Genomic DNA, 20,228 nt, shown 5'->3' on the forward strand with positions numbered 1-20,228 from the left:
TATTATTTATTTATTTATTTATTGTGTGTGGCCAGCTCAGCCCACCAGGGGGCGGGTGGGCTGGCATGTGGTGCTGGGGGATTGAACGAGGTCCCTGTGCTTTGCTTGGCTTAGCTTGTTCTAAGTAGGTGCTTTAGACCACTGAGCCATCTCACCAGCCCCATAACGTGTTGTCCTTTGAGCAAGATCTCCACAATGCCTGTACTTCTCAGTCTGTTACCCACACTTTTACTTTTCTATTTCTATGAGTTTGACTTTTACACTTCCCATATGCTATGGTTGTGTCTAGGTGTCCCCCCAAAGCCTCGTGCTGTCATGGGGTGGCTTCTAGAGTTTGTGATTGATTCTTGATCAAATGCTGGAATTATGGATGTGAGTGCCCTGGGATAGGTACTCTGCAGTACAGTGCAAGGAGGGGAGAGGCTAGCTAGCTTCCTGAGCTGCTACCATGCCCCTTCGCTCATTGTTCTTTGCCACCATCATAGCGGTTGCTCCCTTCCCTGTGCCACTCTGCCTTGGAGCCAGCCGAGTATGGACTGAAACCTGCAGTAACTGGGAGCTAAATAAACTTTTCCTTCCTTCATTTTGAGTATAATTTCGAATTTTACTTTTTAAGGCTTTAATCCACTTTAATTTGAATTTTATTAAAATTATGTTAAATAATAGTCTACTTCAGTCTTCTACCTGTGGATAACTAGTTTTTCTAGCACCATTTATTGAAATAAACTATCTTTTCCCCATTATGCATTCTTGGCAAGTATGTTGAAGCCAATTCACCATAAATGTATGGATATTTTTCCTGGCCTCCGTTTTGTCCCATTGGTGTATGTGTCTGCTTTTATGGCAGTACTGTGTTCTTGCGAATGCTGTGCTTTTATGATTTATCTTTTAATTAGGTAGTCTGATACATCTGGCTTTGTTCTGTTTGTTCACAATTGTTGTAGCTATTTTGGGTCTTTTGTCATTGTACAGGAATTTTAGGATTTTTTTTTATATTGGTGAAAAATGTTATTGGAATTTTGATATGGATTCTGTTGGAATTATAGATTCTGATACTATGGCCATCTTCATATTCTTTTATTAAATGAACATGAGCTCCCCAAGAAAAAGATTTACACAAGTATGAAGTAGTGCTATTCTCACTTGCTTTTTAGAAAAATGGTGGTTCTTCATTAATATGTATTTGCTTATCGTGTATTAGATTTATTAAATACTTTTACATAAATTAAGAAATACTAAACTTTTTCAGTTTTAATTTCTAACCTCGCAAATACTGCTATATATAATTCATATAAAGAATGGCTCTTTGAAATCCTTAATAATTTGTTAAAAATGTAAAGAGCTCTTGAAAGCAACAAATGTGAGAATGCAAAGACTATTGGATAGGATTTATATGCATTTTTTTACAGAGCTTAGTCAGGTACTCATCTGCAGGGTTGTACGGTCTTCCAGCAATCTCGATAAGGACTGAAAACCTAGGTGTTTGATCTATGCTTGGGGTTTTCAGGATAATTAATGGTTAAAAATAAGACAGCAAAGAAGCAAGGGAAAATGACCAACTTTGTGATCTTAACTACATAAAAGAATGAGTTCAATCCATGTTACTGTTTTAAACAAAAAATTCAAAGACTGTAGTATAAGGTTGCCTATCAGTGAGTTAGATAATAAATATAAACGAAACTCAGAAATCTAAAAGGATAAAGAAATTGATAAGCTGTTCAAACTACAGAAAGTTAGTAGTGTTAACTATCATTTTATAGGCTAGAAAGCTAAAGCTCAGGAGTGACTGAACTAGTATTTCAGTTCAACTTGTACTATGCAGAGCCCTCTATTCTTTCTTTATAATGTAGGTGTCAGTCTGCCTTCCATCTCTGGGACAAGTTACCTGAGCTAATCAACTTAAAAGGAGGAAATATTTATTTAGTTCGGTTTCAGAGATTGTATTCTATGGTCCAATGGCTCCATTATTTTTGGAATCTGTAGCAAGGGAGAAAACCATGGCATAGAGTATTGGTAGAGTGTAGCTGCTCGTAGAAGCTGAGTAGCCAAGACAGGAGGGGCTGGGATCCCAGAATCCGCTCCTGTGGTCTGCTCCCACTGACCTTCTCCCACCAGGTACTGTTGCCTGCTCCTGCGGCTTCTCCCAATTCACCACCAGGTGCTGACCAAGCCTTTAGCCCATGAGCCTTTGAGGAACCTGTGTGACCCAAACTCTAATAATAGTGCAGTTGGTCAACTTTCTTGTTTTATGACCTTGAAATAGTAGCGTATGTAAGGAAATGAAAATGCTTTATTAAGATTCTTAAACTAAAATAACGTTTGAAAGTATACCTTTTTCCTCTTGGATTTAATAAAGGTTTCTAAAGTATTGGAAGAATTTGATGTGGAAGAACAACCAAGTACCATGTTAGAAAGTCGCTTTCCTAACATTAAGGTCATAGAATCTGGAGTAAAGCAGCTGAAGAGTAAAGAACATGTAAGAAAAACATTTTAAATAATATTTTCCCACGTTCATTGTTGGTGAGCTTTTGCTTATCTTCCTTGTAGCCCATCTGTATCACCACCACCATTTCTATCTCTAAATTGTGAAACTGAGTGGCACTGATTTTGATGACTGTCAATCTTACATGTCAGGGGCGTTGGTCTGGGTTAAGGTGTCCATCGTGTTCTGGTACTACAGTAGTTTCCGGAGTATAATAGGAATAATACAAGAGACCTGCTCCTACAAACTGTCAGCATTACAAGGATTATAGACATGTGTGCTGCATACTTATATGGACATATAAAAAGCACAGTCATGAAACTGTTACCAGATTCTGGCATTAGGTGTTTAGGAAGGCACCACACACATAATGTTCATTTAATCTGGGTTTCTAAGATGAAGGGCAGATTACCTCTTCAAAGACCCGAAGAAGAAAAGGGGGAGATGGGGAATCGTGAGGGTTTCAGAGAGATTGGGGTATGGAAAAGTAAAGGAACCTGGCCAACAAGCCTAGGAAAGTAGGCAAGTAAGAATGTGATGAACTTTATATGTCTTTCCAGGAAGTTGATTTAGTTTATATTCAGTCAGATTGGTAAATCGGGGGGCAGGGATGATAGACATTTGTTTAGCAAGCTTTGTCTAAGAACAAGGTCATGGATGAACTGAGAGTTCTTGACCAACAACCAAATTAAAAACGGGCGGGCCAAATAGCTCAGCGGATTAAAGCACCTGTTTAGGCAGAGGCAGCTCCATCCCAGGCCTGTTGTGCTGGCCCCACCCCCGGGGTGTGCAGAGACTGCAGTGAGACTGGGCGTGGCGGCGCAGTCAGCTCTAATCCCAGTGCTTGGGAGGCTGAAAGCAGGCAGATCACTAGGAGTCCAGTCTACATAGTGAGACCCTGTAGACCCAGTATTAAAATTAAAAAATAAATAAATAGAGATTTTTTAAAGTTTGGGCAAAGTCAGTATCTTCTTTAAAAATTTTTTTTTTTTTTTTTTTTTTTTTTAGTATCTTCTACTTCTGTTAGTTAAAATTCTAACTAAGTTATCTGTAAGAAAACAGATATATTTCTGCTTGAATTGTGCTGTGTTAGGCTACTACTTTTTTGTACTTGTCACCAGCTGAATTGAATTGGGTGCTGTGTCCCAGTTGTCTGTAAGTGCCCAGTTCATAACTCAGTACGTGGCACAAAGGTGGACTGTTGAACCCCTCCAGCAAGCACAGCATTTCTCACAGCAGCACATACTTACGTCTGTCTAATTTCCCAGGGTATTACTTCAGGTAGATTTTCACTCATTGTTAAGGAACAAAAGCCATGAATCTCTAGTACGTATGTTTTACTCATTGATGTTATTTTTTAAATTTTTTTTTCTTTTTTTTTTTGTACTTTAGTACAGGGTCTACAGAGTCTACAAGGTCTCACTACATAGATCAGACTCCCAGTGAGCCGCCTGTTTGAGCCTCCCAAGAGCTGGGATTACAGGCATGGGCCCCTACACCCAGTCTCAGTGTGCCCCATGGCTGGGGCTGGCAGCCAGGGATGGAACCCCAGCTGCTGCATCTGCCTAAGCAGGCGCTTTAATCCACTGAGCTGTTTGGCCAGCCCTCTCACTGATGCTATTCAAAATTAACGCTAAAATTAGAAGTCACTGTATTAGAGGTTTATAATTTCCCTAAATACTGAACACTATCAAGAGACAGCCTTAATATGTCAGTTTTAGCTTTTGTCTTATTGAAATTTTAATGTAAAGTGAAATCATATTCCTGTATAAACTTGTTTCCCCTCCTCCTTTCATTACTGTGTTTACAGTGTATTTTCACAGAAGATGGCAATCAGCATGTGTATAAGAAACTCTGCCTGTGTGCTGGAGCCAAGCCAAAGTTGATATGTGAAGGAAATCCTTATGTACTAGGAATCCGAGATACAGACAGTGCTCAGGTACCATTTTACATTTGATTACCGGAAGGAAACTGAAGATTCCTTTGACTCTTCTACATCTGAATGAAAGCGTTTCACTCGACAGTGCTCCTTCCCATTGATTAGAACAGAAGGAAAGGTTTTGTGTCACAACTTGTAAGCCAAAATAGAGGTTATGTGAACTGGATGTTGTGACGTAATCCTGTAATCCCAGTGCTCAGCAGGCTGAGGCAGGAGAATCAGGTGTTAAAGGCTAGCCAGGACTGCAAAGTGAGACTCTCTCTCAAAAAATAAGGACAAGTAAGCATAGTAATATGTTTTATTATTGTCACCTTGCTTGCTTTTAGTTGATAATTTGTACTTCTTTTAGCTGTGATATTGTAGCTAGAGCCACTATGTTTATGTTACACATTCACTACTCCATGCTGGGAATATATGGTTTACCACTTAAACAGTGTAACAGTCTTTTCCCCAAATGGCCAAGTATATCTAAAATATCCTGATCTTATTCCACTGCAAAGAAAGTATTCATGAGCTCTTGGTGGTGGAAATCGTTGAACTGAAAAAGGTTTATTGTTTGGTTAGTTCATAACTTTGTTCTAACATCATGATTAACCATCTAAGTAAGATGAAATTTCTGAATGTGCGCAATTCTACTACTTAGGGTAATTTGCCTCAGTTTATTACCCCATGGGCAGGAGGCGCCTCCTTCTGTTCCCCTACTTTGTCTAACATCATGCTCATCGTCCTCTTCAAGGCGAGATAACTGCATTCTTACAGTGTTTCACATTCTGGAAAACCGTGAATGATTTCTCTCAGCCTAGTCCTCTCTTAATTAGGACTTTAGAGAAAACTAAGAGAACTTGATTGTCTTTGTGTCAGCAGTTGAGACTCATGTCATTAGGGATTTGAGCTTAGCTTTGTCCAGCTAGGCCTTCTACATGCATGAACTCATCGAATCCTTGTGGTGATCTTCATGCTACCCAAGAGGGCCTTGCCACAAAGGCAGCGCAGGACCAACAGTGAATGAGCACGTGTAATATTAAGGGGAAGGGCGCATCCCGGTGGAGGGGGAAAATGAGACTCTTGTTATGTATACATTGGATAAAATACCTCCTCATTTAGAATATTATATACAAGATAGGAAAGTGAGATTAAAAATGATGTATACTCCTATTCTAAAGTAACTATTACATTCATCAGAAATATGTTTGCTTTTGTTTTTACAGTACTGGGAATTGAACTCAGTGCCTTCATACTGAGCTGCGTCCCCAGCCCTCCACCTCCCCACTTTTCTGGGGGAAAGGGGTTAAAATAGGGTCTTGTTAAGTCAGAAAGTTTCCCAGGATGGGCTTGAAGTTGGGATCCTTCTGCTTCAGTCTCGCAAAGTGCTGGGATTACCTGCATGCACCGCCATACCCAGCTGGAAGTTTAGTTTAAATTTATTCTTTTTTATTTATTTATTTTTTTTGCGGAACCAGAGATTGAACTCAGGCCCTTGCACTTGCCCGGGAAGTGCTTATTCCACTGAGCCATCTCCCAGGCCTAAATTTATTCTTTTCATCTGTGTCCAGTATACTTTCTTCAAGGGTTCAGATCTTTATTAAATTGTACTATCAACTTCATTTATTTTCTTATAGAATATTACATCAATTTATGAAACAGTATAAGCTTTTGGGTCATTCTAGCAACAGAAATAACTGAGGTAGTAGGTAGAGGAACTTTTTTTGCACTGAGATATTCTGGAGCAATAAAACTACACTTTTTTTTTAATTTTTATTTATTTATGTGGCGGGGGGGGGGGCAGCTCAGCCCACCAGGGGGCAGGGCGGGCTGGCATGTGGTGTTGGGGGATTGAACCGCGGTGCCTGTGCTTTGCTAAGCTTGTTCTAAGTAGGTGCTTTAGACCACTGAGCCATCTCACCAGCCCCAAAACTATACTTTTGAAAGGCCAGAAGAGTTGTTACCACTAACTTTTCCAGCTCATCATAATTTTTTTCCAGGGTGGGGGGAATAATTACCTGTCTTATAATAGTAATTAAAGCATTTTTTCAATCAGTGCTGGACTTCATGATGTGCCTGATATTTATAATAGCTTTAGCTACACACAGTCCATTCAGAAATGACGGATATGAAGTCACTTGTTTCTTTCTGTAGTTGAGGAACCTGAGGTCCAGAGAGGTTAAGCAACTTGTGCAGGTCATCCAGTTAGGAGCTGCTGAGGCCAGTGACTCCAGACTGTGCTGGTGAACCTTTCAGAGACAAGGGCCAGAGTTGTAACACAAAACCCACTTATTTACCACAAAAGACCAATGCTGCAGTTACACCTGAACACTAAGAACTTAGTGTAGAAAAAGCAACTCATACATTAACATCTTTTGTCTCGAAAGAAACACAAATAATGTGCGCCATGGGTTCGCCACCACTGACCACTCCAGACTCTGCTCTCACCCACTCTACAGCTGCACGTCTCATTGTCCCTCAGAAGTATTGTACTAAGGGACACTAGAGACATGTCACCTGAGAGGCTAGGCAGAGTAGAATTGATTGATCCTGTGCATGGCTCGGATTGTGGCAAAGGCCTTACCTGAACATCTGAAGGACTTCAGATGCAGTCACGTAATAGGCAAGGAGAATTAGGAGCAGCACCGAGGTCAGGGCGCTTCAGGTGGAGCATGAAGAGGAGCCTGGGAACGGTCACTGGGAGGCTACATCCTGGCAGACCGCGAAGCAAGACCTGTGTGGTTGCTCCTTTGCAAGCTGATAAAATAGATCTTCAGAAGAGTATCAGTGAGGCCTCTTGCTTCACTATTTCAAGGCACTCTCGTTTTCTTTTTAATATAGGAATTTCAGAAACAGCTTACTAAAGCGAAAAGAATAATGATCATTGGGAATGGTGGTATCGCACTGGAGTTGGTGTAAGTATATGCTTTTAAATACTGTTTAAAAATTGGAGATTCATGTGATTGTGGGCCTACTAGAAAAGCTTATATGCTGAAAATCAAAGATAAATATAATTATTTTTCATATTTTCAGGGGCAAATATCCAGTTTATTTTTTAGCTCTTATAGAATATAAGACTGCAGAAATTTCCTTTTAAAACATAAATGGTTCAGGAATGTTTTTAGTCTCTATCATCTGTCACTAAAAGTATGACTTATTGGATTATGTATGTTTAAAATATTTCTTTTAGGGCCCAGGGAGATGGCTCAGTAGAGTAAGCGCTTCCCTGGCAAGTGCAAGGCCTTAAGTTCAATCCCTGGTTCCGCAAATAAATAAAATATTTCTTTTGTTCAAAGGTGTGAAGACTCTCACAATATATAATCCTGTCTTTTAAATTGTATCCTGAGGACTATCTACTTGTCTAAAATGTGCAATTTTCTTTTTTTTATTTTTTAATATTTTATTTATTCAGTACAGGGTCTCACTGTGCAGCTCAGACCTGTAGTGATCCTCCTGTCTCAACCTCCCCAGGGCTGAGATTACAGTTGTGCACCACCACACCCTGGGTTCTGGGGCCATTACAACGTGTGGTACTGGGGATTGAACCCGCGTCCTTGCTCTTGCCAGGCAGGCGCTCAGACCACTGAGATATCTCCCCAGCCCACAATTTTCTGTTTATAAGCACTTCTTTGATAGTGTAAGAAAGGTGTCACGTAGTACCGTTCTCTGACTTTGGATTCCCTCAGGTCTTTGTAGCACAGGATGAAAACCAGCATACTCCACCCGTTCCACTCGGGAGTAGCCTATAGGAGTCCCACGAAGTTCATCAGTGTTTGTTTCAGGTCGGGTCTCTGCTTCTTCTCAAGTTCAGGCTAATGCTTTCCTTTTCAAACAGACCCAGTTTTTTCAAATTTCACAATACTGTAATACCACACTGTAGTCTGTTTTTAGAGTAGCTTTAAGGCGAAAGTATTTCCTGTACGTGTGCTGACACTTCCAAGCCTGTACATCTCGCTGAGCGCGCAGCCGAGGTCAGGCGAGGAGAGCTACAGGGCATCCTGCGAAGTGGAACAAGCACAGTCGGCGCTGGAGCCAGCGATGGCCCTGCTAGCTGCTCGTCAGCGCAGCAGGCTGCTGTGGCATGTGTGGTGCCACTACGTTACCTTAACATATGAAAAACTATTATATGGAAATTTCTAATTTATAAAGAAATACATTCCACAAGCCTGTATGTCAAATGAAACGTAAAATTAGTTACCACATGTGTGTCTGTTCTGTGTTCAGCAGCAATCCTATATGATCTGAGCAACAAAAAACAGCATGTTCTGTCGCATGAAATTGAATGTTCTGAGACTTAGTGGCTCTTAAGGCCTGAAGTGAGGGCTCCTTGCCCAGGTGCTTAAAGCATGAATGTAATTTTTAACCTGGAATTGGATGAATTAAACTTTTTGTATTGCCTGTTTATTGATTAGTCTTGAGAAGTCATTTAATCTAACTATATTCGTCTATGAAAGACAAAAGGAAATACTTCATACTGCTGAAATGTTAAAATTAGAATTCATACATTAATATACAATATTCTTATTACTATTGCAAGTTCAAAGAAGTCCTATGTCCTATTTGATATTTTCTCCATTTACACTATGATCAAAATAATTATTGGGAGACAGTCTCATGGAGTAGATGACAGGTGATAGGATTATCTGAATTAAAATGGACGTCACGTCAACGACTTCCTGAAATTTGCATTACATGCTCACCTAGAAGTGAGCCACGGTGCCAGGATCTCTGGCTTTAGAGTAACGGCAAATGGTGTGCATTGTCAGGACCATCTGTTTTTTCCTCTAATGTCTCTTATTTTTTTATGAACTGCATCTTTCTTTGCTTAGATTTTTTTTTTTTTATGAACCAGATCTTTCCTTGCATCTTGGAATTTATGAGATGAGGAAAATTGAAGATTATGTTTCTTTATAACTACAAATTTTAAGTTGTAGCTCTCTCTCCTTTCTCTGTCCTCTTACATAAAATGGTGCTTTGAATATATAAAAAATTCACTATCAGGGAAGCCAGCTATTCCCCATATTGTAGCTATGTACTCTCCAGCCTTTCTTGATCTTGCAGTAGCCAGATAAATAAAGCGCTGCTTACAAGTTGAACCCTGGAGGACATTCGCGTAACTCTAATGTACACTTAAACACTCTGACAAGATACCATTTTATAAAATTTTACTGCTACATGGTACATATAGTTATCACATATAGGTTCCTTCAGTAAACTAGTGACATTTTCTGTTGTGTTTATTCTGTTTTTAACAGCTTTTAATTATGTTCTATTTCTCTTTATAAGCAGTCTTTCCAAATTTGTCTTAAAATATATTCTGTACTTTTTCTCTAAGAGAGAACTGTTATTTGGAGATTTCTACTTAGACTTTTGAGATTACTCTGAATAACTTTAATATTCCTTTTAGGTATGAAATTGAAGGCTGTGAAGTGATTTGGGCCATTAAAGATAAGGCTATTGGGAATACTTTCTTCGATGCAGGAGCAGCTGAATTTTTGACTTCCAAGCTCATCTCTGGAAAGCCAGAGGCCAGAATTCCACCTAAAAGGACTAAATATACAACTGAAGGTAAGTGTAGCCTCCATCCAGCTAATTCCCACACGGGATTATTTTCACCATATGGATACAGGCTCTAGAAAATTCTTACAAAATCTGTTTGGGAAACAGAAATATGGATATTTATTTCTGTATCTTTATATAAAGTTTATAGATTTTCTAAAAAGCCTATATATATACACAGGTATGTGTATATTCAGATAATTAAAACAGGAAATATAAAGTGAAATTGAAATAAACTAGCCTATGTGCAACTTTGCAAACACACGTTAGAATTGGGCAACATGAAAGGTAAAAAATGTTTACAATTTAATCCAATTTTGCAGCTAATTTTGTGCAACTTAATTTTGTTTAATGGCTTTTTAAAAATGTTTGGCATTTACAAAACAAAGTCTGTGAGTTTTGAAGGAACTAAAATTGAAAAACTTTGATGGTTAATTTTCTTACTCTTCAATTTAACTAATTTTCTAATGTCCAAAAGATAATGTTAAGTGTTTATAGACATTTAAGTGAAGGTTTGTTTTATAGCTAGTTCATAGAACACTAAAATAATAAAATGATAATATAAACTGGTTTTGTCGTGCCTTGTATTTCTCTGTGTGAGGATGGTGTCACGCCCTAAAAGCTGAACAGCACAGGCACTGATCTGTCTATATCACATGAAATCATTTCTTCAGGAAAGAAAAAAGAAGCAAGTGCCAAAGCTAAAGCTGGTAACATAGGCAGTGCCCTGGGACCAGACTGGCATGAAGGCTTGGATCTTAAAGGAATAAAAGAGGTACTGCTTTCATATACTGATTAAAAATGTCTAAATGAAATGTTAAATTCTTGAACCATTGATCAAAGACAACCAAAGAAATAACGAGGTCACCTAAAGTCCACAATGATGGGAAAGGACTTCAGATGCATGTAACCCAATGCCTGCCAAAGCTGGGCAAATATACATTCATCTATGGAGAGTTCACCTAAACTGTGTCTCCGTGTACTCCTACACTGTGCAGATTAAGATCCCCACTCTCAGACTCCAGGACCACACCTCTCAGATTTTAAATTGACCTCTTCTGAAAGGTCACTTCAGATGCATGGAGTACGCGTAATGGATCCAGAACACACACTTAATATTAGGAGTGCATAAACATAGAACTAAGTTTTACTCATTTGATTACTTAAGCTGTTTTAATTTTGTTGTTGTTTTATTTTTTTGTTTTTCGGTACCGGGGATCCACTCAGGACCTTATGCTTGCCAGGCAGACTCTTATTTTGCTGAGCTGTCTCCCTGGCCCCCTCTAAGCTATTTTAATTTTTAAAAAAAAATTTAAGCTGTCATATTTAAATATTCTAAAAAGCCAAGTAATCCTTCATTACTCTGTTATTTTTATAAAGCATTGATTTTTAGCTTTGGGTAATGGGAAGTAGCTGGCTCCATGGCTATCTAATTTTGAGGCTGGAAATTATACAAAATCATTTTTTCCTGTACTCGTAGGTCTTAAGCTTAATTATATTTTTAACCCAAGTATTTCAACAGTTTGTTTCCAAAACATTTATTGTCTAATTCCTCTCCTGGGGGATTTGACTGGCCTTGTCAGATACAGAAGTTACATTTCTTGTTATATAGGTCTTGCTTTATCTTGGTTTTAACCATCCAGCAGAAAAGTATAAAAACAAGGTACAAAAAGTAAAGCCATATTAATATGCTGAGCTGTAAAAGGCTCAAGTCAACAACTTCTGACATTGCCAGTCCTATGGATAACCCAGTACTATTATGGACTACTGGACTATATTGGATTATTTTGCTGAATTCACACACCTACAATATTTACAACGCAATGGAATACCCATCTCTGACAAAACTAAACAAAAAGGGGGATACAAGTGAAATGAAAGACCATTTTGTATCTGGATATAATATACTGGCTAGATATACAGCTACTTTCTCTTAATTCAAATGAGAAGAAAGATTTGTACTAGTAATGTTTGGACAGGATATCCTGTCTGCCTCTTGTGCTATGAATAACCACTAGGAAAACAACAATATGCAATGTATTGATTATTGAAATTGTCCTACTAATCAGTTTTGAAACTGTCTCAATAAGATTAATAAAAAAGAATAATATTCAACAACGGAACTTAAAAAAATTGGGGTATAACTATGAATGTCCATTTTGTATCTGTGTATTCAAAGTGGTTGGGATAGATATATAGTTGCATTCTCTTAATGAATAGAATGATTTATTCTAATGGTGTAAGTAGGATCACAAGTCCGCATCTTGTACAGCAATTAACCACTAAGAAGAATATATGCAGTGTATTATTTGTTGAAACTGTACTTTCGATTTGATTTGAAACTGTCTCATTGCTATATGTTTATCAATAAAACTTTGAAAAGAAAAAAAATATTAATAAAAAAGAGAAATACATTAAAATTAGAGGAAGTGAGATGGAAAATTGTCTAGTGACCCAAGAAGAAAAGAAAAAAATTGATTAATTGATAAACATATTATTTATAAAATAAAATAAATACCACTCCTGTACCTTAGTAAAGTTCTGGGCCTGAGTAGTCAGATCTTGCTTCAGAGGTTTTACTGTGTCATCATTGCCAGTTTCTAAAAAAGTCTATGTATAAATTTTAGGAGGCCTACGCTACAAAACATTCTCTCCATTCTATCTTCCAGTGAGTCTCTTAAGTACTGAATGAATTGCTGGTCACTCTTTTCATGCACAGGAACTGAGAGGCTTATTTGGGGGCAGCCAGTGTGTTTCATTTACAAGAATTGTTTTCTTTATGCATTGCTATATGTGTATTGTAATTGTTTTCTTTTTCTTCAGTAACCTAAGTCATTCTTCCTAGAAGCACTGTATGACTATTTTTACTTTTTTATTATTTTTAGTTTTCTCATAAGGTTCACATTGAAACTATGTGTGAAGTAAAAAAAATCTACCTCCAGGAAGAATTTAAACTTCTGCAGAAAAATTCCTTGACTTTTCCAACAGATCCTAAGTCATTTACAACAGATAAAGGTAAGCAGAAAGGAAAAAAGTTATTACTTACAGAAGTTTAATTTAACCTTATTGTATTAATTTTAAAACTTCAAATTTCTATATAAATTTATATAAGAAAAGTAAACATAAAACCAAATTTACTATCATTATGTCATTTTATTCCTTATAAATTTTCTAAACATTTGTATAGGCATTTGTACTTTATATAAGGCCATCAGTATCATACAGATCAAAATAAAATAAATTGAGGACCAGGGATGTAGCTCAGTGGAACAGTGCCTGCCAGGTAAGCATGAGGTCAGTTCCCAGTACCAAAAAGCCAAACTGAAAACAAAACAGAGCTTCAGGAGCTTCAGGTGACTACCTCTCTCCTCCACCCCAGTGAAGCAGATTAAAATCGAGGGACTTGAGACTAAGATGCAATTCGGAAACCTATCCCACACGCCCTCTGAGAACTTCCTCCTGCCCTGCACACTCCTATGAGCCATGTGAAGGAATACCCAGCCCACTGGGGTCTGGCTTAAAGTCTGAGTTCTTCTACAGGACGAGGGAGTGTCAGGTGGGCTGGGAATAGTGAGGAGCAACATCAAAAAGGGGAAGCTTTGGAGTGAACACTGAGTATCAAGCATTATGGGGCTGGGAGATGGCCCAATGGAATAAGCACTTCCCTGACAAGCGCAAGGGCCTGAGTTCAATCCCCGGTTCCACCAAAAAAATAAATAAATAAATAAACAAACAAACAAACAAACATAGTGCTATCAAGTATTAATAATAGTTTTTAAAGAAATAATTTAGAAAGCAATTGTCCATGTAAATTTACTTTGTTAAAGTGCGTACATGTCCAAATTTGAAGGAAATTCTTGGAATGATTTTGCAATTACTGTATACCAAAAATAGATGATAATGATTGTATTAAAATTACTCTAAGGAAAGTACCTTATGAAAATCATTAAAGGCTCTTGCTTAAAGCCATTGGCTACCTCTTTTGCTTCTATTCATTACATTCATGTAATGCTATGGATCATTGCAGTTGATCACATTTCCAAATAAAATCTCTCTGTTTTTAAAGAGACGTGGCCCGTGTATGTGGAACTGACCAATGAAAGGCTGTACGGCTGTGATTTCATTGTCAGTGCAACAGGAGTTACACCCAATACAGAGCCTTTCCTTCACGGTAACAATGTAAGGTGAAATGCTTTGGGCAATTATAAGTATTTTTAAAATAGCAATTCTTTATGAAGAGGTCTAATTCTCAAGCATGAATAAATTTAATAAAAAAAACTAACAACAGCTGAGAATGATTTTTTTTATATACATGTATTGACTTATAGTATTCTTTACTTCTTAAAATTCTTAAAAGCAGTTAGCATCCCAGAACAAGTGTGATCACGGGACGTAGTGTACAACTTATTTAACTAAGGGGTGTTAAGAGACTAACAGCTGCTATGAATTCTCAGAAATGAGTCTTAAGAGATTCTTACTTTCTTTTGGCTCTCAGCACTTGAAGCTTATAAAAGCAGGGCTGTTGTGATGAGTAACGCGATCATATGGTCATGGGGTACTTTTGATGTTGGAATTCTGAAATTTCTGAGTCTGTGTCAGTAAAACTTTAATCCCTGGAAAGTCAGCCTAGGTCCCCAGGCTTCACAGCTGCTTGTTCCTCTCATTCAAGATCAGATGCAAGCACAGTGACCAGTAAAGATCGCGGTGTAACCATGTGACTTCTTTTATGCTTCTGTGAAAAGTCACGTTTCCGTTGTCTCTAAATGCACTGCTTATGAGGAACCTCACTTAGTTTGACCTAGGAGAAGATGGTGGCCTCAGAGTGGATGACCACATGCACACGTCCCTTCCGGACATCTATGCTGCAGGGGATATCTGCACGGCGTCTTGGCAGCCCAGCCCCGTCTGGCAGCAGGTGAGCCAGCACTTAAGAGCGGTGATCTTACCAGGGGTTCATTGTGAAGTAGTAAAGCAGTTGCTACCGACCCATCCAACTGCCTGGTCTTCCAACATTTATACTTTATATAGGAAGCCATCACAAAGTTATTTTGTAATATTAAAAAAAAAAAACCCTAGATTCCCCCCCTTTTGGTAAATGACATAGTAAATTATAGAGTAGACAGGGTATCTTTTGTAGAAAATTAAGAATCAAGGACTATTACTTTACTTTTCATTCTAATATGCTTGTTATCAACACCATCCAGCAGAACTCTGTGGTGATAGAAATATGCTGTAATTCTGCACTGCTCAGCCACTGCTCACATGAGTCACATGGGGACTTTAAATGTGGCTCGAATGACCGAGGAACTAATTTTTTTATTTATATTTGAACCACTGAGATCATAAATTACATAAATAAGACATTCTATTCCTGGATGACCCTGTTCTGTCCTGATGGTATTACTAAAAATTACTACTCCCAGTGAACAGCTTTCCTGCGTCTTGGAAGCTGCCATCTGGAGCTAGACAACCCCCTGTGCACACAGTGCAGCCTGCATCCTTCTGAAAGGGCAAAAAAAACTCCTAAAGGAAGATAATCAAAGACAAAAGGAAGCTTTCTTGGGAATGGTAGACAGGGAGATGTTATGGATGAGGAAAACCGGTCAGCATTTATCTTTGATAAAAACCAGTTTCATCCTCAAGGCTGTTCACTCAGATGAATGACAAGATGGGGAGTCCTGGAGGAGCTGTGTATTGTAAGGTGCAGCTTCATTTTCTGTTTTTCTGTACTTAAGAGACCTCAATAAAGAGTGCTTTCAGCCTGTTTGTTTCTAAAACACCTCACACCCACAAGTTTCAGTGTTTTCCAAATCCTATGTCATTTCTGTGGGATAACTCGGTTATGAACTGGAGTGTGTGGAACTAACATTTTAAACTGTCTCAGACAAACTATATCTTTAATGTGTGGATAACTTACTATAAAGAAAAATAACCAAAAAACAAACATGTCTCTTGTTTTCAGTGAGTCTAAGATTCCACTTCTTAGGTTTTGCAAGCATTAGACACATTAATTTATCTGACATAACCAGCCAGGAATGTTATCTCAGTGGAGAAAGTACCTGCTTAGCAAGCACAAGGTCCTGAGTTTAATCTCTGGTACAAAAAAAAAAAAAAAAGACAGACAGGCAGGCAGACAGACAGACAGACATAACCTGTGTCAGACACTTGAGGGATTTTTTAATGTACTGTTTATTACAGGGTCTAGGGGGTCTAGAGTGTCTCACTACATAGACTGAACTTGTAGTGATTCTTCTGTTTTCAGCCTCCCAAGTGCTGGGATTATAGGCATGCGCCACCACGCCCAGTCTCAATCACCATCTCAGTGTGTCCCAGGGGCAGGGCCGGCATAGCATGCCTGGGATTGAACCCTGGTCCCTGAGCCTGCCTAAGCAGGCGCTTTAATCTGCTGAGTTATCTGGCTGGCCCTTACTTAAGAGATTTTGAGGCTGAGTACACTGGATAGTGTCCCAGCAGTGTCCTGTTGAGCTACTTCTTTTTGCCACTGTCTAGCTGCTGCTAGCTGTTTGCTCTGCTCCCTCGCAGTAGACTGCTTTTCACTCCATCACACCTACCTTCCTTATGCAAACTGATACTAGGAATGCTCACAGCTCATGTTTATACTTTGGCACATACAAAAAGTCAGCATTAGATACATCTGCACACAGGGCTAGAAGAAACCGATTGCCTGTCACAGGCCAGCCTACTGTCCCAACAGCCACGCAGTACGTGGTGCGATGTGTGTTTCTGGTGCCAAAAATGAGGCTCAGAAAGTTAAATATGCGGAAGAGTTGGTACTCATGTCTGCTGTTAACTCCCAAGCCCAGTTTTCTTCTTTTATACCAAGGAGTCGCTGAACTTTGTAAAAACAGTAAAAATCCAGTTGCAAGGAAACTGGTACTGTCAGAGAGAAATGAAATGAAGTCCTACAATCAGTTGCCAAAATCTGATGTTGTAAGTCTGGGCAACAACTGATACCAGTGTATCTATATGTGTTTTGAATTTAATAGCATAGTAGGCCCTAATTAACGCTTGAAAAATAAAGGGTACCGAGATGGAACAAATTTTTCCATGCTAATTTGATTTGTATTCTAATGAGGATGGCAGACTTTGAAGAGGGGACTGGCTAATTAAAATATTGCCCTCATCTGATGTAATCTCAAATATTTTTGTAGAGAAATGTTTCATTGAACTTTTATGAAACATATCCCTGATTGGTAGATGTTCGCCTTAATTTTTTGAGAGTAATTTAGATGAAATAGAATACCAAACTCAGCTTGATAAGTGTACACTGGTGACTGTTTTAGAGGCAAAGATAATAACTAGGACCAACCGAAGGACTGTCAAGCACTGAACCTCTTTAAGGGAGTTTCATTTTCAAGTAATGAGAATGAAAACAAGACTTATTTCCTTTCTCTGTTCAGATGAGGCTGTGGACCCAGGCCAGACAGATGGGATGGTATGCTGCAAAGTGCATGGCTGCAGCTAGCTCGGGAGGCTACATTGACATGGATTTCAGCTTCGAACTGTTTGCTCATGTGACAAAATTTTTTAACTCTAAGGTAAGGTGGTTAATTAAGCAAATGAACACAACTTCTTCTGTCAGCCTGGTAATTCAATATATTCTATCTGACTTTTTACTAAAAACTGTAAATAGTTCCAAGCATTTTATAAAAAAATAAAACTTTTTCTTACAAAATAATACCTGATTATCACTGCTGTTAATTATTATGTTACTATATACCATTTTACAGTTAAAGGGGGGAAAAAACTTTCACCCCAGGCTTGTTCTATGTTGGTAGCTTTCTAAGTTTTACTTGAGATACTGCCTTTGTGAAGGAAACTAACAGGTATCATCCTTAGGAATGAGCTGGGTATTTTCCATTAATAACACTTTATTTGAACCTTGTTAAATTATACTGAAGCAAGATTTTTTTCCCTCCAAATTTATTGACAAGGAAAAATACATTGAAAAGCTTCAAATGGGCTGGTGAGATGGCTCAGTGGTCTAAAGCACCTACTTAGAACAAGCTTAGCAAAGCACAGGGACCGCGGTTCAATCCCCCAGCACCACATGCTTGCCAGCCCCGCCCCCTGGTGGGCTGAGCTGGCCACACACACACACATAAATAAATAAAATTTAAAAAAAAAAGCTTCAAATAAGTTTCTTTCCTAAGTAATCTGTTCATTCAAAGATAAACTCAGTTCCTCATTAAATGTTCAGCGGGAGCTCTAGGCTAATGTAGTCTATGTTCTGTACACTTACATATTCACCACATACCTTTAATGTTCATGGAGATAGTGCAGTAGGTACTTCCAGTGTTTAAAAATCAACCCACATGTGTAAACGTCGTAGTCTCACTAGTGTAAGAACCTGAAAGAGTAAATAAAATCTGAAAAGTTCAATAGTACTGTGGAAGAGAAAGCATTTGTTAAAAGGAAAGGGACAGCTGGATGAGGAAAAGGACAAAAAGGAAAGAAAAAAAAAAAGGTACTTCTGCATATATACAGGAAGATAATTGTACTGCTAATTTCTACTGGTCTATTGAAAGGAGAAGTTTAGTGACTAAACTTTTTTCATTTTTAAAATTTTTATAACTTTCTTTTAACAGTTTTGAATGCTTACATCTGGTAATTTGATCAACTAATTTGAAGACAAAAATATGCAACATACCATTGTAGAATCCCCCCACCCAAAAAACATCAATATATTCACTAATATCTTAATATCTTGATGGGTGGCAGTATTGTCTATAGAAAAATGCTTTCTTTGGACCCTCCCCAATAACACTTTGAGCTGTAAAATTTTGTTGAATAGTTTTTTGTAGGCTATTTTAGCATGACCCAGAATAACAACATTCTGTTTCACTTCTCGCTATTCAGCAGAGTAACTTTTTTTTATCCCAATGTGTAGGTTGTATTGCTGGGAAAATACAATGCGCAGGGCCTGGGTTCAGATCATGAGCTAATGCTGAGATGCACCAAAGGACAGGAGTACGTCAAAGTGGTCATGCAGAATGGGCGTATGATGGGAGCCGTCTTAATTGGTGAAACGGACTTAGAGGAAACATTTGAAAATTTAATTTTAAACCAAATGGATCTTTCACCATATGGAGAAGAACTGCTAGATCCAAATATCGATATAGAAGATTATTTTGACTAAAATGAGATTTCTTCAAGATTCACATAAAATTCCAACTAAGGAAAACTACAGTTAGTATTGAATGACGGAACTTACCAAATGGCGAAAGAAAGTTAAAAACACAGAAAGTGTCACCAGACATGATGTGTGGGGCCCTGGGTTCAATCCCCAACTCTGGACTGGGGTAAAAACACAGAATGATGCTCATGGAAAAGTATTTAAGAAATAAAATTCTAAAGATGAAATCATTCAAATCATTTCTTTACATATATGTTTTGCTAATATAAAATTTACCTCTTCTTATGTAAGAAATTTTGTTAGTAATTTTTAAGCTTTAAACATTTTACCTGTGATCTAGGTTTGGAACTTATAAATTGTTACTACTTTGCTAAAATGGACTCTTAATAGGCCAGACCTGTTCTTTGATTATGAAATGTAGTTTCAATCAGCTTAGCACTTTATTTTACTTAAATAGAGATACAGCAGTATTTTATGTGTTAATATACTTTTTATGTTGATGACTTACTTTGTTTGAATTATACAGCTATTTTTATACCTGAAATCATGTACATGATAATGCTTAAAATGTTTGTAGTGATAAGCCCAGCATAATCCTGCTATAAAAAAGACTGTTCTGCCAAAGGAAAAAATATAGTAAATATACGAAGGCTAAAAAGCTTATCATGCTTAAACTTGTCTCAAGTATTCCACATTTCATGAATTTTACATGAAGATTTATTATTCTTTGTTTCATACAATAAAATTTATATAATACATGATCTCCAGCCAGGTGTACTGGCACATGCCTGTAATCCCAACACTCAAGAGGCTGAGGCAAGGGGATCGTTGGGAATTCGAGGCCAGTGTGGGCTACAAAGTGAGCTCAAGACCAGCCTGAATTGTATAGCAAGACCCTGTCTCAAAAAGACCAAAAAAAAAAAAAAAAAAAGAAAGAAAAGATCTCCAATCAAAAGATCTCAGGGGCCGGGGAGATAACACAGTAGAATAAGTGCTAGCCTGGCAAGTGCAAGGGTCTGAGTTCAATCCCCAGTTCCACCAAAAAAAAAAAAAAAAGATCTCAAATTCTTAAATCTTCAGAGATAAAACACTGAAGAAGTAGTTCTACA

The 20,228-nt window shown here is 38.1% G+C and overlaps 1 protein-coding gene across 2 annotated transcripts in view; it reads left to right on the forward strand.

Annotated features, from left to right (window-relative positions):
• Pyroxd1 (pyridine nucleotide-disulphide oxidoreductase domain 1) overlaps positions 1–19,971 on the forward strand; it is a 22,842-nt gene extending 2,871 nt beyond the window's left edge. For both annotated transcript variants that reach the window (XM_004634544.2, XM_023719037.1), the window contains exons 3-12: positions 2,357–2,476; positions 4,293–4,421; positions 7,245–7,318; positions 9,811–9,971; positions 10,637–10,737; positions 12,848–12,977; positions 14,029–14,141; positions 14,755–14,877; positions 17,384–17,521; positions 18,874–19,971. In XM_004634544.2, coding sequence (XP_004634601.1) covers positions 2,357–2,476; positions 4,293–4,421; positions 7,245–7,318; positions 9,811–9,971; positions 10,637–10,737; positions 12,848–12,977; positions 14,029–14,141; positions 14,755–14,877; positions 17,384–17,521; positions 18,874–19,122 — 1,338 coding nt within the window. In that variant the 3' untranslated portion in view covers positions 19,123–19,971. The remainder of the gene's footprint in view (positions 1–2,356; positions 2,477–4,292; positions 4,422–7,244; positions 7,319–9,810; positions 9,972–10,636; positions 10,738–12,847; positions 12,978–14,028; positions 14,142–14,754; positions 14,878–17,383; positions 17,522–18,873) is intronic.
• The last annotated feature ends 257 nt before the right edge of the window (positions 19,972–20,228 follow it).

This window comes from Octodon degus, unplaced genomic scaffold (genome assembly GCF_000260255.1).
Source record: "Octodon degus isolate 3935 unplaced genomic scaffold, OctDeg1.0 scaffold00064, whole genome shotgun sequence".
NCBI classification, from domain to species: domain Eukaryota; kingdom Metazoa; phylum Chordata; class Mammalia; order Rodentia; family Octodontidae; genus Octodon; species Octodon degus.